The sequence below is a fragment of the Helobdella robusta genome, assembly GCF_000326865.2.
Source record: "Helobdella robusta unplaced genomic scaffold HELROscaffold_4, whole genome shotgun sequence".
NCBI classification, from domain to species: Eukaryota; Metazoa; Annelida; class Clitellata; order Rhynchobdellida; family Glossiphoniidae; genus Helobdella; species Helobdella robusta.
The window spans coordinates 2971235-2993305 of record NW_008704902.1 but is presented as its reverse complement, the minus strand read 5'-3'; the positions used below and the strand labels follow the sequence as shown (position 1 = coordinate 2993305).

The 22071-nt window shown below is 33.0% G+C and overlaps 3 protein-coding genes across 3 annotated transcripts; 2 read left to right on the top strand and 1 right to left on the bottom strand.

Moving 5' to 3' along the window:
* Window positions 1-7514: 7514 nt before the first annotated feature.
* HELRODRAFT_162361 (hypothetical protein) lies at window positions 7515-9398 on the bottom strand (the record flags this gene model as incomplete). Its single annotated transcript, XM_009024588.1, has 3 exons — window positions 7515-7541; window positions 7614-8594; window positions 9351-9398. 3 exons carry the CDS (start codon window positions 9396-9398, stop codon window positions 7515-7517), a joined length of 1056 nt encoding a protein of 351 aa, XP_009022836.1.
* A 923-nt stretch (window positions 9399-10321) lies between these two features.
* Window positions 10322-14378, top strand: HELRODRAFT_162360 (hypothetical protein; the record flags this gene model as incomplete). The annotated part of the gene is made up of 4 exons (XM_009024587.1): window positions 10322-10868; window positions 10997-11130; window positions 11184-11960; window positions 14259-14378. 4 exons carry the CDS (start codon window positions 10322-10324, stop codon window positions 14376-14378), a joined length of 1578 nt encoding a protein of 525 aa, XP_009022835.1.
* A 2497-nt stretch (window positions 14379-16875) lies between these two features.
* Window positions 16876-21449, top strand: HELRODRAFT_162359 (hypothetical protein; the record flags this gene model as incomplete). The annotated part of the gene is made up of 9 exons (XM_009024586.1): window positions 16876-16959; window positions 17067-17099; window positions 17186-17338; window positions 18061-18096; window positions 18531-18609; window positions 18769-18904; window positions 19614-19713; window positions 20555-20700; window positions 21353-21449. The coding sequence occupies 9 exons, from the start codon at window positions 16876-16878 to the stop codon at window positions 21447-21449; spliced, it is 864 nt and encodes a 287-aa protein (XP_009022834.1).
* Window positions 21450-22071: the final 622 nt, after the last annotated feature.

The following is a 22071-nucleotide window of genomic DNA, read 5'->3' as shown; positions in this document are numbered from 1 at the left end:
TTAACGGACCACCCAATGTAAAGTAGCAGCAATTTAACGTGACAACAAGAGCACTACATGACAACAATACAACATAACAACGTAGCAATAACACAATGTAACAAAAACACAACCATGCAAAAATAAATACGACACTGCAATCACGTATTATATAATTACAGTACAATTACAAGCAGGCCTTACACAACATGAGACACACGCAACTTTTAACAACAAAACAACAACAACATGAAAGATACTGACTCCACTTGGCACATCATTTACCTACACGACACACACACACATTACATGACATTAATTTTAATGAAAGCTTCCAAAAACACTTGAAGAATTTATTTATAATAAACAAACATAGTATAAATAATCACGCCAATAAATTAACATCAATGAAAACACAAAACGGCTGCAAAAAGCAAAAACCAACAAGACTAAGTCAACGTAAACTCAAACAAATTCGTATCAACTTGAAAACACACACACAACAACAGAGAGAGAGAGAGAGAGAGAGAGAGAGAGAGAGAGAGAGAGAGAGAGAGAGAGAGAGAGAGAGAGAGAAACAAATATTGAATCTATCTATCTATCAAAACAAAAAAATATCAACGTTCATACTAACAAATGATGAAGTTAATAATACTAATAATAATAAAAACAACATCAATAATAATAATAATAATAATTGATTTTAACATAAGAAAATCAAACAAAAAGGCAAACGAATGAACGAGTGAAGGAATGATAAATAAATAAATGAACGAATGCACGAAAGAAGAAATGAATGAATGAATAAATGAGTGAGTGAATGAATGAATGAACGAAGGACTGAGAAAGAATGTCAGCTGCGAAAAAATTGAAAGAAAAAAAAAGAACGCTAATGAAAAGCAAAGAGAAGAAGCATATGATCTAAATGAGTGTACAACCTTTGATGCAGAAATTACTTCTTTAATGATAACATCATAACAAACATACATACACACACACACACACACATAAATATATATATATATATATATATATATATATATATTTGTAGGTGCTTGTGATAGTTGATATAAAAAGTGATATAAGGTGCATTATGTATATTGTATGATGAAAAGAACTGTTTGTAATATTTTTGTTATTTTAATTTTTGACTGTATGATTAAAGGTGAATTGTGAACGTACATCACACGTCCACACAGTCACGTACACACAGTCACGTACACACAAACAAACAAAAACACTCACAAACATCCACCCAGTTGCACGAAACTATTGAACGATCAACCGTCTGACATTAGGACCGTTCATAGAGATGCCGTTCGTTGTTTTGTTCTGCATAATAATAATGCTATAAAAACAAAATTATATTATACTTACTATAATATAAATATTCTTACGTATGGAACATATTCTCCTTCGCAAATTTCAAATTTCATCGAAACAAATGAATGAGATTGATGAATATTGAAGAATAATCTGAATATCGTATGAGAATGATCGAAACGTTTAATTAATTTAAAATTTAGCTAAGCACCACAGAACAACAGAATAACAACCACACACACACACACACACACACACATACACACACACAAACACACACACACTACATTAACAGCATTTATGAGTAGCATTCTTTGATCGTCATGTAAAATTAGTATGAGAGCCCCGAAAGGATCGTGTTGGTTGTTTTCAGCGAACATTTGTTCAGTCTTTTTATGCTTTAATGTTTTTTCCCATATTTTTATTATAGTAATTATGACTTGCAGGTTTTATTTGTGTTGTTAGTTTTGATTCTTGCTATTATGCGTGGTTTTTATTCCTCTCCTTACCAGTGCAACTTTTGTGTGTATTTAATTTGTGAATTTGAGCAATTTATTTTATCAGTTTGTTTGTCTCAATGCAGAAATGGAGATGAGTTGTACAATTTTTTTCGCATACGTGAAGTACAATCTCCGTGTTTGGATGTATGCGTGTGTAGGCGTTTTAAAACATTAATACATTTATAATTACTAAAATATACAAGCAGGTACACATGTAGACAAACATTTAAACGTACAGACGCATATCTAAACATTCGCCAACACACATACACAAACTATTTCAAACACACACACGCGCACGGCATGACAATGAATGAGAATAGTATTAACATGTCTGGCGAAAAGTCCTTTCATCCAAATGAACCTTGTTAACTTTCCTAATTAGCCACTCATTTGTTCGTCAATATTACTCAATACATCATCATGACCTAACTGTAAGTATAAATGTTTATGTATATATAGTTAATAAGAATCTAATGCATATATATACATGTGTGTGTGTGTGAGTGTGTTTGTATGTATTTATATATGTGTGTGTGTGTGTGTGTGTGTGTGTGTGTGTGTGTGTGTGTGTGTGTGTGTGTGTGTATCCTTATATGAATAAAAACATTCGGTAGACTAGAATGAAATCGTAAATGCCGGTGCATGATTATTATTGATACATGTGAATTCCACAGAAACTTGTGTGTCGTGCGGTGAGTTCGTATTTATGGTAAATATCAAAATCGTAAGAGTCTTGTATCACACTCACATGCATGCACTCATGCATGCATACACACACATACATATTTATATGTGTATTATATATGTGTATAAGAATATATATGTATATATATATATATATATATATGTGTGTGTGTGTGTGTGTGTGTGTGTGTGTGTGTGTGTGTGTGTGTGTACATTCTGTACAAATCATGTACGCAACCTTCGTATGCGTCCTTGCTTCTAAGTAAACACATATTGCTCTTCCATACATCGCACACATTTCGCTCGCGGTATAATTTTGCTCGGTGTACGTTGGTATTGTAGAGATGTACATACGTGTACATGTTTGTGTGTTAAAAGTTCGGTAAGAAAGATGTATTCAACTTCAGATTTAAACTTCATCAAATCATCACACGCATATGATGACATCATTGCGTATGTATGATGGCATCATTGCATCGTCACACCACGTTTCATTACATCATGTTGCATTGCATAGTTCTATCTCATTCCCTGTTTTCTCTTCCGCAATTTTTTCCAGCATCATCCATCCATCTATTCATCCATCCATCCATCCATTCATCCATCCATTCATCCATCCATCCATCCATCCAGACACGATCAGGTCGTTTCATTGGAAATGAGTTATAATGTGATGTAATGAGGGTGAGGCGAAGGAAGATGCTGACGATGATGATGATGATGATGGTGACGATCAGACTCAAGTTCGTGATGAAAGTAATTCATTCGTGGAATACACATAAGTTCTCGTAACGAATCGCACACATTTAGCGCCCTTGCTCTTTCGTCATCCCGTATTTTCAAACAAAAATCTTCATTTCTACGCTACTATATACCATTACATGATATATTTTTATGTGTATTTTCAGGTACTTTTTTTAAAACTTTAATTCTACGTTTATAAGAACATCTTCAAATATTACATTATATTTTTTCCTTTATATATATATATATATATCTGTTACATTTTACGCATCTATGCTTAATACATCTTTGTAATTACATAACAAAAAGTGCGTGTATGTGTATGTGTGGGTGTATGTATGTGTGTGTGTGAGTGTGTGTGTGTGTTAGTTTGTTTTTTATTTCCTAGACTCCAATTTTAATTGTTTGTTTAGAGTGAGTTGATGAACGAATGTCACATTTCGACGAACGTGATCAACTTTTATTTCTCTGCTCTTTTTCTTTCTCTCTTGCTCCACATACCACAGCCATCAACACAGTTTAAAAACAAATCTATCTTCATCGCATATTTCGTTTTCTTTGTGGGTTGTTAGCTGTTGTTGCTGTTGATGTTGTTCTTGTTGCTGTTGTTGTTGTTCTTGTTGATGATGATGATGATGTTGTTGCTGTTGTTGTTGTTCTTGATGATGTTGTTGTTGTTGTTGTTTTTGTAGATATTCACAAGCGTTTCTTTAAATATTAATAATGTCATTCAACAGCATTTCTCTTCATGAAAATTGTTACGCTTCAGCAATAGAAACTAACAAATGAATTAAACTTAAAAGACGATCGTGGACTTCCCATCCTAATTATCATATACCCCCATCATCTTCATCATCGTCGTCGTCGTCGTCAAATTAACCAAAACTAACGTTACTTACATTTTCCACATCATCATCATAATCATCATCATCACAAGCGTCATCGTCGTCGTCATCATCACGATCATCATCGTCGTCGTCATCATCACGATCATCATCAGCAGCAGCCTCTCTCCTCTCCCCAGCCAAACGAGCCAAACATTGCAATTACAAAGGAGCACGAGAAAGTCGGCTCTTTGTAGTTTGTACCGTTGAAAACAACAACAACAACAAAACATTCAATAACAAATGTCTGCAGCATAACAACAAAACTGCACAAAAACACGCACGCACACGCACACACAACGACACAGATACAACAACACACACATGCACACATACAACAACACACACATGCACACATGCAACATAACACACACCCGTATTCACACAACAACACACACATACAACCACACCTAAAATCACACGTACGACAAAATATACAAACAAACATACCAGCATAAACACACACACACGCACACACACGCACACACACGCACACACACACACATATAACACACGTACAACACACACATACAAACACGCACACACAAACAAAAACACAGCCTACACATCATCTCATAACACAACTGATCATATCCTTTTCAATCTCTTTGTTGTTGTTAACATAAACATTAAGTCATTATTATTATTCTTATTATTTTCTTTATTATTATTACTGTTATTGTTAAAATTTAAAATGATAACCATTAAATATTGTTATTTATCTTAAAAGTACATATATTTTTTTCAGCTTCTTTCGGCCAAAGATTTTTTATTTAGTAGTAATAATGAGGTGAAATTGTGATGCAGCGTTACCATTTTAACCAAAAATTCATCTATTCAACCATTCAAACATTTTTCTAACCGGCCGACAAACCATCTATCCAACCAACCATCTAACCAACCCATCCAACCATTCATCCAACCAACCGACCGACCAACCAACCATCTATTCAAACATCCTTCTAACCAGAGCCAACCAACCAGCCAACCAACCAATCAACCAACCAGCCAACCAACCAGCCAGCCAGTCAACCAACCAGCCAATCAACCAACCAGCCAGCCAACCAAGCAACACATTATTCAACTCACTAATTAATGATGCCACCAGGACGAACATCAAAGTTTTGCTGTCTTGTAATTTTTAAACCTTTCAAATCTCTCTCAACCGGTGCAGTGTCACGTTGATACTTTCCTTTCTACGTTACATCCCATACACATCCACGATGATGTCTTGGCGTCATTTATTTTCTATATAATTTCTTACAAAAACAACTGAATGCTGATGATGCGAGATGAATCAGACGGTGCACAGCTTTCGTGGTCTGATGTCAAACTAAGCAACCCATAACAAACTACTATATTGCGTCGGCCAGCATCAGCTAAAAAAAACAACATCATATCACCAATAGCGTCAACTAGATATAACATCAACTGACACTAACAACTTATAAAAACATTTATAAGGTTAGGATTAACCATTCATGCATAAAAATCACATTAATTGACAACAATTGCCAACAAAAACTACACAAACAACACAAACAACACACAAATACATTATGTACGTGCGTATATGTGTGTGTGTATGTGTGCGTGTGTGTGTATGTGTGTGTGTGTGCGTGGCGTGTGTGTGTGTGCGTGGCGTGTGTGTGTGTGTGTTTGTTTCGTAGTGTATAGCGTAGATGTTGTTAAATTTGTGTGGTGTGTGGTGAAGAATGATTTGAAAAAAAACAAGACGTACATTTCGGCCCATACAAACACGAAATGAAAATAGGAATGAGTATGTTAATTCTAAAACCACCATTCATTGAAATGTTTCTATTTTGTTTTTTTATCTATTATAATATTTTCGAATGCATATTTAAAAAAAAAGTATCGGTGGCTGTGAACGTGTTCGCGATAGGATAATTGATTGATGAGGTTTCTATTCAACAATTTTAAGTTTATCTATTTTTATTTATTTATTTAATATTTATTTACACATTTCATTTATTTTATAATAAACAAAATTAATATTTTAAATAAATTGCTCCAAACTTTTGTTTCAAAAAAAAACATTTTTCTCCTTTGTTCAAATGACCAACTAATATTTTTTCTTATGTCTATGGGAATGGAAAAATAAAACCGTTGGATGAACTTTAAAAACATATAACAATGGTAATAGACTTTGCAACGTACACTGTGTGTGTATGTGTGTATTATGTGTGTGTGTGTGTGTGTGTGTGTGTAGTGTATGTTAGTGTGTGCGTGTGTTAGTGTGTGTGGTGTGTGTGTTTGTGTTAGTGTGTGTGTGGTTAGTTGGTTGTCTTGGTTGAGTTTGATGCTCTTGAATATGACGTCTTGTTGAGTTATTTCATTTTCTGTGTTGATTTTTGAATGAGCAACATTTGGGACATTATTGCAACAACGAACAACCGACCAACAAACAACAGGGTGGTGTTGCAGTTGTTGGCAAAACTTGATGGCACGACCAAGGAAGTAAGATAGTATTGTAGTGTTTATGTATGCTGCTTGAAGACATCATCCACCATCAGCATCATTATATCATTACCATACTATGATATCATATCATATTATGTCATCACCATTCTAGACAGTATCTCGTGATACTATCCTTTCATCATCATTCATCATCATTTAATGTCATCATCTCATTTTCTTCAACGACTACAATAAACTCAGCAAAATCATCATCATTATCAAAAACATGAACATCATGATTATCATTAACGATATCCTTATCATCATCATCATCACCATCATTATCAACATCACTATCAGTATCAGCATCTAAAACGTCATAATCATCGTCGTCGTCGTCGTCATCTTCTGCGACTACATCAACAACGTGAAAAAATTTCCACCTAGCAAATATACCGTTGAACATCAAAAGATTTGAAAGAAATAAATTAAAGGATGGATGGATGGATGGATGGATGGATGGACGGACGGACGGACGGACGGATGGATGGATGGATGGATGGATGAACAATAGATAAATTTACTGAAAAATAAAAATATGTAGATGACTAAACGTTAAAAATGAGCGAGAATGTTATAAAAAAAATATTTCGTTGATAGTTTATAAATAAATATATGTTACTTTGTGCTTGATTGAATGAAAGAATGGAAAACTTGATGGATTGATGAATGAAATATAAATATGGAAAGTAAACGATTGGCTGCTAAAAATAGTTATGTATGCCAATGAACAACATTTCTTCATTTATTATAATAATGTAAACCTATCATCTTTATCTAGCTTGTATGTGCAGAGCGTGTGTGTCTGTGTGTCTATGGGTGTATGAGTGTGTGTCTGTCAATGTGTGTGTGTGTGTACTGTACATAAATGTGCATATGTGTACATGTATGTGTGTGTGTATGCTTGGAACTGTGTTTACAATGATGGATCATATTTGTTTATCTGTGTTAACGCGTATGGAATGCGTGATTGACGAGATGGTGGAAAACAGAAGAAAGAATGACATGTAAGTACCTGTTTGAGGAAGGAAGTCTCGACGTTTTTGATGCTGCCAAGTTTGGAAAAGGTGGCGTTCAGTTGGTGTTTGTTGTTGTTGCGTACGAACTCTGCTCTTCCTGGGTCGTACTCCAACGTGCTCAACTCCATCAGCGATCTCCGAATGCTGTTGTTCTTTTTGTTGTTGTTCAGTTTTTTTGTGTTTGTGTGGTTAGCAATTTTGACGTTTTTGCTGAAATTTGGGTCACTGGTGTTGTTGTTGTCGTTACTGTTGTTGTTTTGAATAGTTGATAAATGAACAATGCCTGTTTTACTGTCTGTATGATATTGCATAGCTGCTGCATGTTGTTGCGTTATGCCTACTTGTTGTTGCGTGTTGGTTGTATGTTGTCGCGGTTTGGTTGTATGTTGTTGTGTGTTGCCTGTATCTGGTTGCTTGTTGCTTGTACGTTGTTGCGTGTTTTTGATGTAGTATTCTAAGCCTTCTTTTTCCACATGGTTACCCCGATAAGCAGTAGTTGAGTCTCCGTGTGATGTCTCGTTGTTGCTATCATCATCATCATCACCACCATCATCATTGTTGTCATCGTTATTGCCATTATAATTAATATCAATTTCATCGTCATTAATATTGTTGTTATTGTTGTTGTTGTCCTTTTCTGAATTGATCAAATTATTCCGATTTTTTTTCTTGATTATGTCACTGTTGACGATATTTTTGTGATTAAGATTACTGTTGATTTTTTTTATATTGTTGTTTATGTCGTTGTTTTTGTTGTTGTTGATGATGTTGTTGTTGTTGAAGATTTTAATCTTGTGGTGGTTGTTGCTGTTGTTAATGTCATTTTTGTTATTGTTCATGTCATTGTTATTGATATAATTAAAACTATGCGTATCAAATGACTCAACCGTCTCATCGTCTACGAACAAATTATGAGCGTGAAAAATTGAATAATGATCAATTTGTCGTTGTTGTCGCGACTGTTGTTGCTGCTGCTGCTGTTCATTTTGGTGTTGTTGTTGGTGGTGATGTTGATGACTACGACGATGAAGATGATGATGACGATGACGTGGCTGATGACGGAGATGAAACCGTCGATGGCCAGTTGAAGGAAGAACGAGTGTAGTCGACTTGATGTCAGTCACGTGATTTGTTTTCAGTATGTTGTTGTTGTTTGTTTTCCGTTTGTGGTTGGGGTTGTTGTGAGGATGTTTGTGGTGACGATCGCTGCAGCTGCGCTCGTCGCCTCTGTAGATGTTCTCACCATCGATGGAGCCTAAGAAATTTAATTCGACATCAACAAACCGGGTTAGAGATTTATTCTCCATATCAGAATTTTTTGAAGGCGTTGAAAATGAAATTGACCATGATAGTGATGATGGTGGTGGTGGTGAGGTTGGGGAGGATGACCGCGATGGTGAGGATGGTGGTGGTTGTGACGACATTAGTAAAGACGACGGCCACATTGACGATGACGAAGTTGTCAAATACGGTGATGATGTTGACGACGACGACGACGATGATGATGGTGTTGATGATGGTAGCAATGACGATGTTGACGATACTGATAATGATAGCAACGATGGTAATGTCGATGATGATGATGACGATGTTGGTGGTGATGGTGAGGGTGATAACTTTAATAAATAAGGTAACGATGACGACGATGATGGTGGTGCTTTCGTTAGAAACACGTCTGCACTGGTTGGACGTTGGCCAGCAGCATCAGCTCTCCGCAGACGAGTCAAACTCACTGCCACCAACAGCAGCACAGCTGATAAAGTGGACAGGTCACATGACATATTATCATTGCAGATCACGTGCACTTTCAAAATGCTTTTTTATGTTTGCAGATTGTAAATTCGCGCAACCAGTAGAATGCTCCATGTTTAACTAAACACCACAGTCAATTATTCAATGTTGGACTATGTTTAAATATATAAATTAAATATAATTCAAAAGAATTAATTTATTTCAAACTATAAAAAAAAGGTAAAAAATTAAAACCAGTGTTATACAAAACATCACCACATAGATCAACAAAAGCTCAAAAGCCGACAAATCTTGTTTACAAAAAAATTATATGCCTCTATTAACCTACGAGACAAACTTTATATTCCATTGTGTGTGAAATATATGAAGACATTTACAAGTTTATGGTACATCTACCTTTATACGCGCGTAACATACGAACGTATGTAATTGCATAAACACATTAGACACAATATAACATGCAAGACCTCTATGCAGAATACAAACTTTTATGTCTGACGAACGTGTGGTTGCTTTGATGGATGTTCTGTGTGCCCATAAATAGTTCTTATTCTTACGTATCCATACATTTATATGCACACGTACGTATTACATGCATACACTCACATACATACATACATACATACATACATATAAATACACACATACACATACATACGCCCACATACATGCACCCATACTTACATACAAGCACCCATAACCATACATATCAGTTATATATATGATCGGTGGCACGTGCAGGCCACATTTTGATTTGCTCCGTATTTTTTCTTAATTTCATAGTTTAAAATCGAGTATTTAGTTTAAATTTAATTTCATTTGATAGAGAAAATTTTGACGAATATTTATATATATTTTTTCTCCGTTTAAAAGTTTAATTTAGTGCTGTTTTTGCTGTTTTTTTCGTTTCGGAACTCACCCGGACAACGAACAACACAACAATCAAATTAATATGGCTTCAAAATGTACGAAAACAAAATGTGTGAAATCAGGAAAAGAAAATTTGCAATGCATTCAATGTTTTCAGTGCGAAAATTGTTTTCACATAAAATGTGTTGGTTTGAGTGATGAAGCTTTTGAAGTGACACGTGGTTTCGATAGTTTTAAATGGTTTTGTGATATTTGTCTGAAGAAGTTATGCAACGTTAAAACTCTCTCTAAAATAGTCAGTGACAAAAATGATGAAATCAACTTAAAAGTCGAAAAAATTAACGAAATGAACGGTTTGCTAAAAAAGGAACTTAAATTGATAAAAGAGATGTTGAACAGTAACAGTGCAAAATTAGATAGCCTTGATAGGCCTGATAGCAAGTTATCTGCTGAGATCAGCACATTCAAAAGTGATTTGAAATCTTCTTTTGCTACTGTTGTTGGCCAAGAAGTGAAGAAAAACATTGAGTGTGTCAATCTGGAACTTAAAACGGTTAAAAGAAAATTAACTGAGTCAATTGATATAAAAGACAGAGAAAGAAATATAATAATTTTCAATTTACAAGAAGGTGAAGATGATAAAATTCGTGTTAAAATATTTTGTTAAAATTGTCTGATGATATAAAAGATTCACATATAAAATATGTTACAAGACTTGGAAAGAAAAATGAATCATCCACACGTCCAATATTGATAGTGTTGGATAGTTTGATGTCTAAAGAGACCGTGATGACAAATGCACACAAATTGAAATTAATGTCGGTCGAACTGAGTAAAGTCTGGATTAGCAATGATCTGACACCTGAGCAGAGAAGTGAATTAAAGAAACTGGTAGCTGATGCAAAATTGAAAGAAGCGGCATGCAAAGACAATTTTGTATACAGAGTCAGAGGTCCTGTGGGAAGATGGCGGATTGTGAAGTTCAGAAATTAACTGATGAGGGTGTTGTTGACTGGAGGGCCAGTCGGAGGATGATTCATGCTACAGCTCAAAAATTAACCATGAAAAATTACAATGATTTAAAAATTGGCCTGGGGCTCCTCAACATAAGATCTATAATGTCAAAATATGAAATGGTGTGTGATATAATTCGTGGAGAATTGGATATTCTTGTATTAACTGAAACATGGCATGGGTCGTCAGATGAGTTTGCTGTTCGATGCGCGATGCCCCCTGGTTATAAGTTTGTAGATTACGTCAGACCTCACGATCCATATCATGGCGGAATTATAATTTATTTCAAGAAAGAGTTCATTTATAAACCTGTTGAGTTACCCGCCGTGATAACTTTTGAAGCTGTTGCAATTAAATTGAGAGTAAACAAATCTGATTTTATTTTGTTATCAATTTATAGACCTGGATCGGTTCCTCCTTCACCATCGTTCTTTTCAGAGCTAGCGAATGTTTTAGAAGTTTTATCTCTGTTAAGTGATAAAATCGTTGTTGCGGGAGATTTTAATGTTCATATGGAGAGAAAAGATGATCCAAGCACAGTCTCACTCAATGAGGTTTTCGATTGTTTTCAGTTGGTCAACAGGATTAACGAACCAACGCATGAATTAGGTGGTGTTTTGGACTTGATCGTTACTTCTCGCTCTTTTCCTATCTTTAATAGTTTGATATTTTCCAGTGGAATGTTATCAGATCATGGATTAATCCAGGTTTGTTTGTCAATCAATCAAGTTATAGGCACGAGAAGTAAAAAATGGTTCGATCCTGGCGACGCATAAATGAAGAAAATCTCGCATTGTTAATTTCGAAATTCCCGATTGGAGGGCTATGCCAAGATGATAATATAGAAACGCTGGTTGAGATTTTTGCGAATGAACTGAAGAGAATTGTGGACATAATAGCTCCAGAACACGTGGTTGAAAGTCGAGATGATTCGTTGACGCCGTGGTTTGATGGAGATTGTTCAAAAGCGAAATTGTTGAAGCAGTTTTGAACTCTCCGTCTAAAACATGTTCACTCGATTGTGTTCCTTCACACTTTTTCAAAAAATATGTAGGATTGTTTTCAAAATATTTGATTGATCTTATAAACTTATGTTTACGTACTGGTGAGTTTCCGGCTATGTTAAAGCATGCTACAATTTCTCCTCTTTTGAAAAAGAAAAAATTAGACAATTCTGATCTTAATAATTATAGACCGGTTTCAAATCTGTCGTTCTTGTCAAAATTAATTGAAAGATTAGTTTCTAAGGAGCTTATGAAACACTTAGATAAAAACAATTTGTTACCGGTATATCAGTCAGGCTATAGAAGACATCATTCTACCGAAACTGCTTTGTTGCATGTATTATCTAAGTTGCATGAAAATATAAACAACAGTAAACCATCTCTTCTTGGATTCTTAGATATGAGTTCGGCATTTGACTGTGTTGACCATTGCATTCTTCTGAAACGTCTTAATCATAGATTTGGAATAACTGGCTCTGTCGAACAATGGTTTCGGTCGTACTTAACAAACAGAACTCAACAGGTAATTTACAAAAATAAGACCTCTTCGGTTCAAACGATAAGATTTGGTGTTCCACATCTTGTTTATTCTTTACACCTCTGAAATTATTGAGGCGATCGGATTACATGGTTTGGAGTGTCATGCATTTGCAGATGATATTCAGCTACTCACCACAAAATCCTATAGCAACTTTCATCTTGCAGTTGATCGTTTTGTTAAATGTTTGGTCGAGATCGAGAAATGGATGGCAAATAATCGTCTTAAACTCAATCAAAGTAAGACGCAAATTCTTCTGGTTGGAACTTGGCAACAGCTGTCTAGAATTAAAATTAATTCAGTTATCATTGAGGGCTCAAATATAAACTTCATTCCCAAAGCTACAAACTTGGGTGTCATTTTTGATTCTTGACTGGCAATGACTGAACATATCAAGTTTTTATCTGGTACTGCAACCCTACAACTGCGAAAATTAAAAATAATCCGCAAAAGCTTAACCAAAGATGTTATTCAAAGTTTAGTGCATTTGTTTATTCATTCTAGACTGGATTACTGCAACAGCCTATTTTATGGTTTACCTGAAAAATCGTTATATGTGCTTCAGTCAATTCAGAATCGGGCAGCTAAGATCGTGGTTGGTGCGAAAAAGTTTGACCATGTCACCCCGATATTCAGAGAACTGCACTGGTTGATGGTCAAAAAAAGAATTTTGTTCAAAATATCAACAATCATGTTCAAATGTATAAAGGGAATGGCGCCAGTTTATTTGAAAGAAATGCATGCACCGAAACAACTGTCTTTTAAAAATGTCTGCTTAAGGTCTAATGATAGCAACTTGGTATGTGTGCCTCAAACCAACTTGAAAATGGCTGAGAGAAGTTTTTCAGTATGTGGACCAGCCGTTTGGAATAGTCTACCAAGTCATCTAAGACAGCCCGAACTGACAGAAAAATTGTTCAAGAAATTATTGAAATCATTTTTGTTTTCATTATAAGATTTTAAGATTTGGTTTATCGTAGCAATTCAAATGTTTTTTTTTAGACAGTGCTTTTGAGAAACATTTTGTTTGTAATTAGCGCTATACAAATTTTCAAATAATAATAGTACACCCACATAATTACAGAGAGAAACAAACAGACACACGTTTACATTACATTACATTACATTGCATTACGTATGTTTAAGATCAATGTCGTGTATAACGTTGAACTACTGAATTTCGTTACGTTATTGGCAAGAGACGTTAATGAATCTAAATATAAAAATGCTTCGACATGGGTGAATCAACTATGAAATTGTGCCTGTGTGGGAACAACAAAGAGCTGAGGTATGCATGAAAGGTGACATCGTATCGCGAGGGAGTGAACGTCTACAGTTGTAATCCTGGCTGGTACAAAAAACTAGATGAAGTCATTTAAGAAATGCGAGTTATGATTAAAAAAAGGTTGAATGACAAATGAGGAACCATTGAAAAAATGAGTATTAACAACGGAAATTGCAAGAAAAAAGATTATTGGTGCATTGGTAAAATAATTTCAAAAGAATATTTTGGAGGAAATTCTTTGGGAAAACTTGAAAATCCTTCTATAAAAAAAAAGAGATATGGACCAAAGTATACTTAGATCAGAACTTTATGCTTTCCAAAATAAAATCAAATAAGGCGCCAGGTCCAGGCAAGATAGTTATTATAGAATTAAAAAGTATGAATGAATTTGGAACTGAAGAAGTAACATAAATTTTGAGTGTGATCTATGAAAGTGGCGAAATTCCTGAAAGTCTTTCCAAGTCAATATTTTTTCATTGCCTAAAAAATCCTAATGCAATCGAATAGGAACTACATCAAACAATCAGCTTGACTCGTCATCTTACAAAACTTGAATTCACGAAAGAAAAAAAAAAGAATTTGTTAATGTATGAGTAATTGAAGCTACACCTCCTTAACCTACGGTTCTCCCACCACTGCGCAACTGTTGGCGTGTATCATACATTCATGTTCATGTTCATGTTCACGTTCATGTTCATGTTCATAATCATCGGTGTTTAGTCAAGTGATACGAACATACGAATGTATGTAAAACATTAAGAACCAAATCCATCATTTATTACCACATTTCATTTGTCTACTCGTCAATTGAATTTACATAAACTTTTATCGACCCGTTGACACGGAATAATATTTATTAATACATAAAATAGAATTGGAGCAACTTCAAAAAATCATTCAAAGTTCTTTACAATACTTGAAGTGGTCAAGTTATGAACAATCTACTTTCAACAGCTTTTCATTCAACAGCGTGTGAAAGCATTTCATATCACTAATTCAAAAATCATGTAACCAAATGAAATTTTATTTCAGCATTTTTTGACGTATCAGGTGTAGATTATCACGAACTCTTCTGAGTTTATGAGTGCTAGTTACTAGTGTGTTTCTATTTGTGTTTGTATTGGTATTTGTATTGGTCTGTATTGGTATTTGTATTGGCTTGTATTGGTGTTTGTATTTATATCTATGTTTGTATTTTATGTTTGTATTTGTATTTTGAATTAGTGTCTGAATCACCGCATGTTTGTATTTATATATAAGAATGCGGCTGGTTTTAAACATTTTTATTTTCGCATGAACATTCATTTCGATTGAAGTCCAGGCAAGTATTAAAATAACTTGTGGATCTTATTGAATTCTTTATTATATTTTTAATAAAAGATATGAATAAGTACTATGAAAGAAATTAAAAAATGATTAATTTGCTCAACCATCCAGCCCACCATCACCACAAGATAAGCATAGGCATCAAATAATGCGTACTAAAACACGAAAATACACATAAAATCAGCTAGGCAAACACACTCACACACAGACGCACACAAACGCACAACAGTTGTCAACAGAGACTTAGAGTTTAATCTGAGAGCGGCGAGATGAAAGCCATTATAAACACAATAGCGGTGTTCTTTGATGTCAATTGGTCTCCTTCTCAGAAGCACTCATATCATTTTATTATTCTTTATTGTTCTTATTTCTATTTTATTTTTATTCGTCATTCACTTGACTGTTTTATTTTATTGCCTTCTTGTTTTTGCTATTATTACGAGGCATGTATGATGTTGTTTTCTGTTTTTTTTTCAGATTACCTTTAATAGTAACATTAATACCGTGGATACTTTGTTATTACTTTTATTTATTTACTATCATTTCTTAATCATTTTTAAAAATTTATTTCCTCATATTAATTCAGCCTTCAAAACTTTCAGATAATTCCTTTGTGCACTCGCACAGACATACACATACGCATGTACACACAAACACAGACATGCTCAGACAGACATACACACAAACATACATATACACGCACGCACATGCCCGTGTAAACATACATAAACACCCTACACTACACGTATACACAGTTTTGAATGGTGCGCCATGCTCTTTGTAGACTGTCTAAGTGGAAAAATCATTTGGATTTTTTTATATTTTATTAGCAGTTTGTCGTTTTTATTATTTTCAATTTCATGTCGGATCACGTAAGTAAGGTTACTAGGTTTAAATTGCGCTGTAAATTACTCTGCTGTTACTCACTATTCATACACACGCAACTCACATATCCACATACACATGTGATAAAATTTCGTTTTATGTCTAACTATCAAATTATTTAGCTAAGGTTCATCTTATTTAACGCAAGTAGTGTTAAATAAGATAGTGCTATGGAGTGCATCCTACACGACATGTATTATGATTAACGTAATCGGGTGTGTGTGATTTAAGTAATTCAATGAAGATGTCATCCGTTTGTCAATAGCAGTTCCAGCAAGTTTTCGCGACGAGAACCTAAAAATTAAACAATTTTTTTATAATTTCGACTTACGCATCATAATGAAACTGCAATTAAGTAATGGCAGGTGCTGATGTTGTTACAGCATTACATACATTTAAGACAAATGTTGATTAAAAATTAAATATTCAGTAAAATTTTTATATAAGAAAACATTTCAAACAAGAACGCACCTATTTCTATGACGTAGTTTGAAATGTGTCAGTTCGATAAAAATATTTGTCTGTCGGAATACAAACTTGGATTCAACGACTTCGACTGAAGCAATTTTTGACTATCAAAGAGAATGGAGCAAGCTAGACCGTTGTTAAAACATGGTTTTCCAGATAATTCTGATACTGATGACGATAATCAAATTGAAACTTCAAATGTAAGTTCAATAAGTAATCTACTTCGAATTATATTTTTTCTTAGATTATATTTTTTCGCAGTAGCGCTATCAAACATTAATTAATCATATTATCTTTTACTTCAAAGAATCGCTCTGATAAGATTAAAACGTCGGTTCAAGTAAGTTTAATTGTTTTAAAATTACTTGAATAATGTAAAATTTAAATTTCGCAAATTTAAATTTAAAAAAATAAATTCTTTGAAAGGATATAAACGATGAAGTGAAAAGTTTTTCCGACGACAACTATTCGATCAACAGTGATCTTTTGAAATACAAGAAAGATTGGGCCCGGGACAGGGAAGTCTTGCCTACAAGTGCTCTTTTAAATGAAGACGTATCTTTAAAAATCATTCCTAATGTTTGTATGCTTCTGCTTAATTTTCTTGAAGTATCTACATTGTCTCAAAGTTTTTTTAACCAAACTTAGGCATACGATATCATAAAAATAAAAATATTATAAATTATAAAGATTATATTTTATCCTTTCTAAAACTGAGCATTTGATACATTTGATACTTAACGATTTTAGATAAATGAAGAAACAGAAAATATATCTCCATTTTGTAAAGTTTGGCGGTTGATGGTTCAATCGTTAGTGGACGTTTTGGAATAGTTGATATAGCCCTGTTTTGTATAACCGAAAATTAATAATTAAATATTTCATTGCAGAAATACTTTAGGAAATCTGTTTCTTGTGGTAGTGGTCATTTTTGAATTCTGCTTTCTGGTCGGTTATATCTACTGGAGATATTTTTCCGCATCATGAGTATTCAAGCTCTTTCAATCAAACATGTTTTAGAGTTTAATTTCAGTTGCATTTAACAGTTTACAGGACGTATTTTTTTTAATTTTATAAAATTGCATTGCTTACTTTATGCTTATATTTAGTATCATATTAATTTCATATTTCGACTTATTCAATGATCAAGCAATGATTCTTTTTGTTTTCTTAAGAGACCGTTTTGACTTATGAGTGCACAATTTTCAATAACTGTAAAAAGACATTTCTTATATTGTTAATTTTCAAGTTCAACTTTTCCACCAAAGTACACTTTACAATGTCATTTATTTCTTTCACAGGTCTTCCAACATCCTTCTTCCAGTTTCCCATACCAGGTAGTAAAATTTTAAGAAATAGTTGTGATGTCATCCAACATTTCGAGGCAAACTTTTTGTTTTCTTATTTTGATCTTTTAATAAAAGACTTGCCTTTTTTTATTTTTTATTTTAACGGCACTGCAGCTCCCAAGATAGTGCTATAATGTGCCAGTAATTCCTCTATCTCCAACTGATTTCCACCAACTTCCTGGCGCATTAGCAACATCTCACACGCTTTTAATCTTTCTTTCTTCTTTCATTTTGCAGATTTCACATGGTACAAGCATACAATACTGTAAAATAGAATAGAATAAATTTGCAGCGGAGGTAAAGCCCATTGCCACCATAATGTAAACAGATTTTTAGGAATAAATAATTCAAATAATTAAAATGTTTGGTTGAAAATGTTTAGTTTAACTTTACATCTTTTGGTTCGACATCTTTACTTCCAGATATGGAATTTGTTCTGCCAAAATTTATCTAAGGCTATCTTGAAGCAAGTAATGTTGGCTAATTGGACGAAATTTTCAGGTAGGCTATTCCAGTCATTTACTATTCTGTTGTTGAAATAATATTTTCTGGCATCTTTTCTGAAAGTCCACTTAATCACCTTCATACCATTTCCTCTTGTCGCCATGCTAGGTGCGTAGTCTGGTTTGATATCGAATCCATATACAACAGTCCATTAAGAAATTGACAAGGTGATATCATGTCTTGTCTTCTGTGTCTGTGAACCAGTGAAGACCACCCTAGAAGCTTTAGCCTATCCTCGTATTTTAATCCTCTGCTTTGGAGTGGTGATAGTACGTATCGTCGGCACGTTGGGGTAACTAAGTGATCAAAACACGTCAAAAACGTCGCAAAATACCACACTAAGCGTTTTATATAGATAACTATATTAATTTGATAACTTATTTAAAGAACACGGGTTTAACATTTTTAAACATTGCTTTCGTTGTTAAAACGCGTGCAGTAATAAAAATGTCTCGAATGTTGCAGTTGGCTGACCAAGGTAACAATGTATTTTATTATAACCGTAGATGCCATATATTATGCTATTTAACTTTTCCGACTTTCCCACTTTCTAGTTATATGCACTTTCTATTGTACAAATTTGAATCCTCTTTTAATCTGTCAATTATTTGTTTACCTTTTTACTTCTTAACATTATTAAATTAACGTAGAAATTGTTATTTGTTGTTACTAAATTTAATTTTTTATTGATATTGTTGAATAATGGATGGCATATATTTGTCTGACTGCCAATACACCTCTTGTTATTGGTTGCATTTTAGCTATATTATTATTTAGTAAATTAATTTAATATTAAATGCCAATTTGATTTAATTATCTAGAAAAAAAATTGTGATTTTGTTTATAACTTATCTTATATTATAGCACAGTTTTAAGATAAATTTATAATTGTATGAGAATAGGTTTTTTTTTAATGTTATAAGTCTACAAATAATAAAATTCAGGAAACATTTTGAACATTATGACTTCATAATAATAAATTATAATGCTTTTTTATGCAGTGAAGAAAATATCTGGTTACTAATCAAAAAGATTAAAGAACTTAACAATGGCTACTTAGAAAATTGCTTTGCTGTATTCATTTCCAATCCACAACAAAAAGTTAGAGGTTTTTCAAACTTGAATTTATTTAAAATTTAAAATTGAACTATATCTCAAGCTATTTAAAATCATTTAAATTTTTAAAATGAAACAAATTATTAAACTATTAACTAACAACATAATGTAACCGTGTACATTGTAATCAAAGCCGATTTCAAATTTTCAAACATACTTATTTTAAAAAATAATTCAGATTCCACTGTGGATGAAAAGATTTAGCAACGAACCAGACCAACCAATAATATGGGTCATTTCTGTTATTTTATTTATTTTTACATTCTACTTATATAGCTGTAGTATTGTTTAGAATTTTATCAGCAGTTTGTTAAAAGTAACAATATTTTAATAAATAATTGTTTGCTCAGAATCTTCTAAGAATGTTTCTTTATATATGATTTTTTATGGTAACATGTGATGTGATAATATAATCTAAGGGATCATAAGAAAGGATGTGCTAGCAAGATATATTTGTCTAAGTTTTCATCATGTTGTATCTAATCATATTGCATGCTAATCAGATCGTATGTTAATCATCTTGTAAATCAATCATATCAATCAGCCAATTCTATCTTAATCCACATTTCATGACTAATTTTCAACAGTAACTTCTCCTTCCTAATTATTTTTTAATTACTTCTTTAATTTTGTTTGGCATTTATTGTTAGGTTACTTTTCTTTATTTTTTTTTATTTATTCTTAGTTATTTTTACTTTTCACTGTTAGAAAATAAATTAATATCTTACCAGTTTTGAGTAAAAACTAAAATGCATAGTTTCAGTGTATCAAAAATATCTCAAGAGTTTCGTTGTTCAAATGTTTTTTTGCTCTTGTCACCATGCAGGATTACCACGTTATTCTTCTATACAAGGATCCAATAAAGTCTCATGTCTATGATTTCGATTGCAGACTCAGCTTTCCATGCAGTTTTGAGGAGTACAACAAAAGTTGTTTGAAATCTGACAAGATGTTGCTCGAAGATTTTCGCAGGTATCGATTATTATAAAAAATGGTTTCAAAGAATTTTGGTGAGCCTTCTATATTATTTATTTTTAATATTGATGATGCTTTTGTCATTTTTGTTACTCTTTTAAAATCTTTAAGGAATGATAATTCGTTAAGCTAAGAAGGTATTTTGAGGTATTTTTGGTGAAATAATCTTGTCTTGAATTGTCGTGCAAATGCCTTAACTTTTTTATAGATAGGAAATATTTTTAGGTAGATTCTGTAAAAGTTAAATGAATAAACCACAACTCATTCCATTTAAAAGTTTAATGTTCAGGGCATGTAGTATACTTCCAATTAGTGGTTCTCATTGTTTCCAATTAATTTTTACGTTGTTTCCACTGATGATGATGAAGACGAACAGACACTGTATCGTTTATAATATTTATTTATATTTTTTTATCATTATTTTGTAAATTTCGTATTAGTCAAGTTTAGCAATTTAAGTAATCTATAAATTTTTTCTTTTCTGGTATTTCCGAGTGGCACCTGCCGGCCTCTACCCGGAAAAGTTCGCCCCCGGATGGATCTCACATGTTAATTTTTGACCTTTCATGAAAATCAACACCTCCTAGTTATCGCCCCATTTATCTTTAAGGAATTTCTAATACTTTTCCACTACCTTTCCAACACTAAGGTTTTTTTTTGATATATTCAGAATGCAAGACCAATCTCCAGAATTTCATAAAAATGGACGATACCAACTTTTACGGAAATGTCATGTCATCAGATGAATTTATAGAATTTTTTGAACAACTGTGAATGTGTCATATATATATATATATATATATATATATATATATATATACATATATATATATATATATATATATATATAAATTACATTACATACCTTATAAAGTACATTAATTTTTTTATTATATTTAAAAAAATTAGATTCTGACAAACGCATTAACTGTTACAACATGCAAGGCAATAGTATAAAATGATAACGTAAAATGAATAACGGAGAAGAAATGTTTAAGCATAAAAAGTATGGGAAATGAACTAATAGGTTAAAAAAACATATAAATAAAATAATTAATAGACTAGTTAGTGACTTATGAAATGACAAAGTTTTATTGAGTGCTAATATATTTAAGGTGTCTTACGATGAAGATCTTATGCTGATATGATTATTGAGTGACGACTTGATATTTAAACTTGCCTTGACGAAGGTTGATTCACTAATTACATAATGATTATTGAATATATGTGGTAACATACATCGTATGTTATAAAACACTTATTACAGCTCAGTGGTTGCACAGTGAAAAATTGCATTCAAATTTTTTCTCCATTGTTACGCCAAAATATTTTCCTTGGTATCTAAAGAAATAATTTTTTTGCATAATA